This window comes from Dipodomys spectabilis, unplaced genomic scaffold (genome assembly GCF_019054845.1).
Source record: "Dipodomys spectabilis isolate Male_0828 unplaced genomic scaffold, ASM1905484v1 ptg000018l, whole genome shotgun sequence".
NCBI classification, from domain to species: Eukaryota; Metazoa; Chordata; class Mammalia; order Rodentia; family Heteromyidae; genus Dipodomys; species Dipodomys spectabilis.
In genome coordinates this window covers 3,591,620-3,599,938 of record NW_024870695.1, presented here as the reverse complement: position 1 = coordinate 3,599,938, position 8,319 = coordinate 3,591,620, and the positions used below count along the sequence as shown (strand labels likewise).

General features: G+C 51.3%; 1 protein-coding gene across 1 annotated transcript; it reads right to left on the bottom strand.

Annotated features, from left to right (window-relative positions):
* Nucleotides 1-690: 690 nt before the first annotated feature.
* On the bottom strand, nucleotides 691-8,058 carry Aldh3a1 (aldehyde dehydrogenase 3 family member A1). The gene is made up of 10 exons (XM_042673943.1): nucleotides 7,897-8,058; nucleotides 5,705-5,936; nucleotides 5,106-5,191; nucleotides 4,534-4,742; nucleotides 3,421-3,538; nucleotides 2,997-3,138; nucleotides 2,044-2,210; nucleotides 1,571-1,670; nucleotides 981-1,111; nucleotides 691-898 (listed from the first exon to the last, which is right to left on the bottom strand). Exons 1-10 carry the CDS (start codon nucleotides 8,056-8,058, stop codon nucleotides 884-886), a joined length of 1,362 nt encoding a protein of 453 aa, XP_042529877.1. The 3' UTR covers nucleotides 691-883.
* Nucleotides 8,059-8,319: the final 261 nt, after the last annotated feature.

Genomic DNA, 8,319 nt, shown 5'->3' with positions numbered 1-8,319 from the left:
CCTCCTCTACTCAGTAGATCTCATTCTAGAATTGCAAGTAAAAGCCAAGTTAAAGTCTTTTTTTTTCTTTTTCTTTTTTTGCTTATGTGGGTGCTGAGGAATCGAACTCACAGCCTCATGCATGCAAGGCAAGCGCTCTACCACTGAGCCACCTTCCCAGCCCCCAAGTTAAAGTCTTTAAAGCTAGATTTGTTGTCATTTTGTCTTTGGATACTGCCCACACAAACTGAAAGGCTGGGTGTAAGCTCTCTGAACGTTGTATTCCTGCAGAGAGAGAGAGAGAGAGAGAGAGAGAGAGAGAGAGAGAATGAGAGAGGATGAGAGAGAGAGACAGGGAATGAGAGAGCGCATGTGCGTGCTGGGGATGAAACCCAGGACCAAGTTCAAAGTACTTTACCACAGAGCTGCATCCCATCCCTAATGTTTGTTTGCTTTTGTTGGATCTCTCTATGTATGTGTGTAGCCCAGGCTAACCTATGACTCTCAGTCATTTCTGCCACAGCCTTGTGAATCATCTTCACCCTGACCCCAAGGCCCTGAGAGTGTGGGAGGAAACCTTCTTGGGCTCATCAGAATAATCAAACTAGGAGGGCAGAATAGTCAGGTTGGACACAGCTGATGACTGGAAGGTGCAGAGGACAAATTGCACAAATGTTTTCCATTCTAAAAAGCTTTATTGGTCTCTTTGTGTCTAGCAAGGGGCACTGCTTGGAAAGGGAAGGCCCAGGGTCCATCTTAGAGTCAGGTTGATTGGGTTGGCTGAGGAGCAAGAGGTCAAGTCTGGGGTCTCCCAGAGGCAATGCTTCAAGGGGCAGGAAAGCAAATGAGGACATCTACCCTCCATTGGAGCACAGCATGAACTAGCCAGGCAAAGCAACCCTCCTCAGTGCCGGGGCATCTGTGAGGAAGGACAGGGAGAGGACAGTGAGGCTCAAGGCCTTGCCTTTGTCCCACTTGCCCCCCCCTTCTCCACTTCTCACCTTGGCTGGGCTTGGGGGGTATCTGGCCTTGTGGACTTCATCGTTCCGCAGAGACCTCACCAGGCAAGAACGGCGGTGAGAGAAGGTCTCGAAGCTCTTCTTGCCGTGGTAGGCCCCCATACCACTGTACCCTATGGAGACATGTCTGCTTGAGAACCTGGCCCCAGGTTGTGCTGAAAACCCTCCTGAGTCCCTTTTGCTTTTGAGCTCCTGGAGAAATCAAGTCCCCAGGGAGTCCTTCAGGGTATCCATGCCAAAGACGACAAAAAGTGCCCAGGAAGAATTTGCTTTCAGATATACCACTAAATGGCCATATGACCCCCTGATTTGAAATCCCTGTAAAACCAGCCAGTGTCAGGTGACCTTTAGGACCCCATAAGGCTCCAAGACAGAGGCCAAAGACCAAATGAGAGAGGTCAATGGGACTCTGAAGCCCCAGGTTGCTCCTGGTCTGCCTAATTTCCAAGATGGATTTTTCCTGCCCTGGGGGAAAGTGAGGGAGAAATTGAGGGACCGAGGAAGAAAGGAAGGGAGAGGGATGGAAAAGAGGGAGGGATGGAAGTAGGCAGTGAGCTCAACCCCAGACTCACCCACGCCCCCAAAGGGCAGAGAGTGCACAGTGATATGAACAATGACATCGTTGGCCGTCACTCCACCGCTCGATGTCTCCGCAATCATCTTCTTAATGACCTACATCAAGAACCAGATGCTGGCCTCATACTGCCCAAGGGTTGCCTCCCCCACCAGTCTGAGCATGTCCCAGAACCCCAGCCACTGCCTTCCACATCCTCAGCCCCAGCCACCATCTCTAGTCATCCCCAAATATCACATGATAGCTCCCATGACCACACAATGCACCAGGCCCACGGCTACCTTTTTCATAGTTCTCGTATGATGCTGCTGTTGTCATCTTAGAAATGAAGCCAGAGAGGCATAGAAAAGTTAAGTAACTTGCCCAGGGTCACACAGGATTGAACAGCAAAGCTGCAATCTGTGAATCACCTAAATCCTCTTTGAGTCTGTGCCCTGGAGCCCAGGGTGCTGCGAGGACTCCCAAGCCCACCTTGTCATTGTTGGAGAAAACGTAGAGAGCCAGCGGCTTCTCGCGCTGGTTGATGAACTGGATGGCCTCCTCCAGGCTGCGCACACACACAATAGGCATCACCGGCCCAAAGATCTCCTCCTGCATCACCGGGGACTGCGGGTCCACGTCAATGAGGATAGTGGGGGCTGAGGCAGGAAAGGAGCTAGAGTCTGCTGGTGCTGAGACCCTCCAGGCAGCCAGCCGGTGTAAGCTCAAGCTCCTGCCTCCATTGTTTTGTGGATAAAGCTGCTCAGGCTTAGGGACAAGGCCCCAGAGAGCTATTTCCATGGTCCCACTGTGTCTAAGACTCCATCCTGGCAGATTATGACTAGTAGTTAGGGACAGAAGCTCGGTCTGAACTATTCCTGCTGGCCACCAGCATCCCTACTTGAGTTATTCTGTCTCTGCCCCATCTGGCAGTTCCCTAGCCTGTGTACTGGGGACTTCTCACAGCTTGGCCCACCTAGAGCTCCTGTGGCCTCTATTGATCTGTTCACTGCTCACATCAGAGATGAGGGAAATGGAGCCTCTCTCTGGCCTTGTGGAATAGAGGCTTCTGGGGTTGAGAAGACTGCTTCCTCCCCGCCTTCCTCCTCCTTTTCCTCCTCCTTCTTGTTGTTCTTTAGATAGAGTCTCACTATGTAACCCAGGTTGGCCTTGAACTCTTGATTCTCTTACCTCCGCCTCCCAAGTGCTGGGGTTACAGGTACCATATTCTCACACCCAGCTTGAGAGAGGGCTTCTTAAAAGCTGTCTTCTGCCCCCACTGGCTGAGAGCCTCAGGATGGGGGTTGGGGGGGGGGGTCACCTACCACCAGCCCACTAGTAAAAACATGTCTTGTCAAATATTTGTGCCCACTTGCTACAAACTTGCTGGGGACCCCGAAGACCAGGCAGGCAGATAGGCTCACTCTTGAGGGCTGGGCACACACCTATGTAGCGAGAAGCCGCATCCCAGGTGCCCCCGTGGGCCACTTTCTGGCCCTCAATCAGGCTTATCACTCTCTGGAAGTGCCGGTCACTGACAATTCTTCCATAGTCACGGGACTGCTTGGCATTCTCCCCATAGAACTCCTGAGAAGAGATGGGATGGGGGGAGGCTTCAGGGAAGGACACAGACCCTAATTATGGCCAAAGGCTTCCCAGCCATATGCCAGGAGAATGGGATTCTGGGTGAGGCATTTTCCCCCCTTTCTGATTTTTAGTCTCTTCCAAATTAACTGCATTGCATAGTCCTTTTCTGATCAAAATAAAAGCCATCTGGGATTTCCAAGAGTTCTAGAAATCACTGGTGGCATCATGCCCACCTCTACCATACATCTCCCACCCCTCCTCAGCCCTGGGGCCCACACTCACTCTCAGTGACTTCTTGAGCTTCTCCACAATTTGGTTCTGGATCGAGGGGTCACAGAGGATGTAGTCAGGGGCCACACAGGTCTGGCCACTGTTCATGAATTTCCCCCAGGCAATGCGTCTGTGAAAAACCCCAAGTGGAAAACATTCAAAGAGGCTCCTGAGAACGTATGTCTTATTCGGTGTACACAGGATCAAGGCTAGAGGAGAACCCACTGGTCCACAGGTGCCACAGGCTGTGAGCTGGCACCAGTGAGTCCCATTAAAGCAACCTATTTACTTCAGCCCACTGGATTCAACAGACCCAGCCCCTCCCGGAGCCACTGTGTGACAGGTGGGAGATTTCTTAGCACATTTAGGGTGAACAGGTTTTCTGTCTTTCATTCTTTGTTTTTTTTTTTCTTTTCTTTTGTTTGAGATACTAGAGATTGAACTCAAGGCCTCTTACATGCTAGGCAAGTGATGTACCATACACTGAAGGTATCCCTAGTCCTTTGGTTTATGTTTTGTTTTTGAGTTAGATTATCATGACTTTGCTCAGGCTGGCCTTGGACTCCAGATCCTCCTACCTCCACCCACCAAGGATGACAAGTGTGCGCCCATCATGTCCAGCTTGATCATGTTCGTAAAGGCTTAGATGTCATCCCTCCACTTGGAGAGACCACACATGAAGGATACAAAGGTAGCCAGAGCCATGGCTAGGGTGAGACAATGCAGATCCAAGTCCTCCATCCAGAGATGAGAACCAGACCTCATATCAGCCCATGCCCCAGCAGAAGACTGGACTTAGCAACGTTGTCCATGCCCTGAATGGCCTACTGTTCTCTTCAGTCCCTGCTTAGAGTACTCCTTCCCCAGTGACCCTCAAAGTGATCAGAGCTCCACATGGAGCTCTCCCCTCTAAGAAGGTTCCTCAGGATCCTTATATCTCTTTATGAATGGAGTCCCCCTCCTCTGCCCAACTCCCACTACCCTGGCAGCTTTTGCTGAGGATGGTGAGCTCTGTGGGGTGGAGAGCATCTGTGCTAGGCAGAGCAGAACCACAGTGCTTTGGTACAGGTCTGTGTCAAAAGACAAATGGAAGGCTGCTGCAGCCACCCAACCCCAGATCCTCACCGGCAGGCCACATCCAAATCACAATCCTTGTCCACATAGCAAGGGCTCTTGCCTCCCAGCTCCAGTGTGACAGGGGTCAGGTGTTTAGCAGCAGCTGCCATGACAATCTTCCCCACACCTGTGCTCCCCGTGTACAAGATGTGGTCAAATCTCTGAGTGAGCAACTCTGTGGTCTCAGGGATACCTCCAGTGATCACCGGGTATAGATCCTTCCAAACAAGAAGAGAGAGGTTGGCTCAGCAAAAGCCAAGCATGTAGAATGGGCAATGGCTGAGACTAGCAGCCCTGCTACTCAGCATTCCACCTGGATGGAGTTCACCCCAATGGGAGAAGGCAAATGCTAAGGCTACATTCTCTCCCATCTGTGGCTAGACCCATGCTGCAAGAACTCACTGTTCCTGGGCTGGGAGAGTAACTCAAATGGCTCTTCCACTTGGTAGAGTGGATGCTTAGCAAGCTGGAATCCCTCAATTCAATCCCCACTACCATCAAAAAATATGAATTTGCTATTCCTCAAGACCCAAAGGCCTGGCCCCAACAAAGTTACCTGTGAGCCCTAGAGAGTACCTCACCTTGTCCAGGTACTGAGGAATGATGGTAGCCAGCAGGATGGCCATGTTCTCGCTCACCTCTGAAGGCTTGAGGACCACTGCATTTCCTGCAGAGCACACAGAGTCAGGGTCACACCCAGGCTACCCTCCAAACAATCTGTCCCCACACACACACAGACCAAGCCTAGAGCCTCCATCATATGTGTCCTCTGAAAAAGAAGGGAAGAGTTTCAGACATACATCATAGAAATATGCACAGGTACATACTTCAGGAGCACGCCCAAGTACATACACTGGCACATGCTATCTAGTGCTGCGCTTGAAGGGTCAGGGAAGAAAATGTGAAAGGATACAGAGAGAGAGAGAGAGAGAGAGAGATTCAGGCCTGGGCCTACCCAGAGCAGTGCTGGCCCCTCTTGATACGTATTGGCTGAGAGTGGGCCATCTCCTGCCCACATATACAGGGATAGGGCCAGCTAGCTTTGTGAACACCTGATCCTGCCTGCCCTTGGGCACTTGGAGACCTAGCTAAATGGTTTGGTCTTGCAAGCATCCTATGACTCTCTCATCTCCCCACAGGCTCAAGCCCATCCCAGAAGAGACACCCCCTTCCCCCCTACCTGCAGCAATGGCGCCCACCATGGGCTGGATGGTGAGGTTGAAGGGGTAGTTCCAGGCACCGATGATGAGAACCACACCCAAGGGCTCCGAGTGGATGTAGGCTTCATCCTGCTGGGTCTGACGAGTCTTCGCCACGGGCTCATCAGCAGCCCACTCTGTGAGATTCTTGACCGTGTTCTCAATTTCATCCATGACATGCTCTATCTCCTCGTAGTAGGCAGTCCACTCATTCTACAGAGGACTCCCAGTCAGCTCCCAGCCTGAGCAGAGTAGAGGGCCCCTCCTCTCTACCAGACTGGGAGCCCTGGCATATTTGGATCTGTCCCTAGTGAGGTGCCTGAGGGACAAGGCTAGTGAGGGAATGGAGAATAGATTTGAAGGTCACAGGAATGGAATTGATGTGCTGTCTGGAAAGCTTATGGAACAAAGTGAAACTTGAACTTGGAAAGGCAGCTTTCGCAGACCATCCTAAAAAAAGTGGGTACAGGGAAGAAGCTTCTAAGATCAGGAGAAAAGCTGCAGGCAGGGAGCAGACAGGGGACCAAGGACTGCTGTAGGGGCTTAGGTCCTCCTGGAGTAGAAGATGGGTAAGGAGAGAGGAGACACAGATACAAATATGTACTTTTTTTTTTCTGGCAGTACTAAAGTTTGAACTCAGGTCCTCAAGTTTGCTAGGCAGATACTCTCACTTAAGCCTTATTCCAACCGTCTTTTGCTTTTGGTATTTTTCAAGTAGAGTCTTGTGTTTTTTGCCTGGGGTCTCCTTCAGACCAAACTCTTCCTTCCTACAGCCTCCCAAGTAGCTAGGATTAAAATGTGTGCACCACCATGCCCAGCTTACTGATTGAAATAGGATCTCACTAAACTTTTGCCCCATTTGTCCTTGAACCACAATCCCCACCCCCAGTCTCCAGCTCAGGAATATCTGAGATTATAAAAATGAGCCTCCTCGGGCTGGGAAGTTGGCTCAGTGGTAGAGTGCTTGCCTTGCATGCATGAGGCCCTGGGTTCGATTCCTCAGCACCACATAAGCAGAAAAAAAAAAAAAGCTGGAAGTGGCGCTGTGGCTCAAGTGGTAGAGTGCTAGCCTTGAGCTGAAGAGCTGAGGGACAGTGCCCAGGCCCAGAGTTCAGGCCCCATGACCAGACCAAAAAAAAAAAAAATGAGCCTCCTCACTGGGTAAATGTACACCATTTTTATGAACTTGGTACCATCAGGGTGAATTTTTTCACTGTGGTTTACAGTGAGAAAATCTTTAGCTTTTTTTTTTTTTTTTGTCATGGGGCTTGAACTCTGGGCCTGGACACTGTCTCTGCTCTCTTCAGCTCAAGGCAAGTGCTCTACCGCTTGAGCCACAGTGCCACTTCCAGTTTTCTAATGGTTTATTGGAGATGAGTGTCTCAGACTTTCTTGACCAGGATGACTTTTGAACCGTGATCCTCAGATCTCAGCCTTCTGAGTAGCTAGGATTACAGGTGTGAGCCACCGGTGCCCGGCTGTCTTTAGCCATTTTTAAAACTTCAGGAGCACAGACAGAGCATACTTGGTAGGTAAGCCATGAAACAGTAGAGATGTGACCTAGAGGGATTATTGGGGGGTGCACCTGCACCTCCTTTCTCCTCCCAGGTACAAATAGGGTAGAAGCAAGGTGAAACATTTGGAAATTGGGAAGTATCTGCTTTTTATCAGGCTGAGGGATGGAGCGGCCTCCTGGGGACCGGGAGGGAGGAAGAAGCTCTGGTCTGCCACCGGATGTGGAGAACCAGGGAGGGCTCAATGGGGCTGAGGGATGAGGGGACTCGAAGTTTGGGTTATCACGCAGGCAGATGGTTGAAATGGATGCCCTGCTGCAGACTAGATCAAGAAGGCAAGAAGAGAAAGGTGACATATGACCAGACAGAGACCCTGCCCAGCAAAGAAGGAAGAAGGAAGTGAACCTCATCTCAGCAGGTGGTAGGTGTGGCGGCCCCACGCCACCCCCAAATCATCCCCCAATCCTTTCACTGTTTCCCCTCTTATAACATGGTTATAACACTTGCAGTGTTTGGGGAGAGTGTGGTCCTGGGCACGTAGCCCCGGATACACGGTAAATACGTCATGAGCAAGCTGCAACGGCCCCCTCCCCCGCCCTGTCCTGTCTCATCTCTGCCCAGCTTTCCCGCGCCCCCCGCTGCCCTGGGGACCCCCGCACCTTGTGCAGGTCGGCAGCCAGCGCGTCCACGATGTCAGTCTGGCGCTCCTTGACCATGCGCTGCAGCGCCTCCAGCTGCTGGATCCGGAACTGCAGCGGGCGCGTCCGACCTGAATTGAACGCGCTCCGGGCCTGCTTCACCGAGTCGCTGATCTTGCTCATGGTACCTGTAGGGAGCAGAGAACATCTTGCAGCAGCAGGAAAGGTGGATGGTCACATCCCAGAAGAGATGATAATGATCTGCAATGAAGTCAAGGAAGCAGTGACACCATCCTAAGCAGAGTAGCTGGTGGTGGGATCTTGGATATGTGCTGTGGACAGGGCCAGGGTAGCATTCCAGATTAGATTGGATGAATTTCAGACCAACCTTTCTGACTAAGTCATTGTTCTCAAAAGCACTGGATCCTTGACAGAGCTGAACCA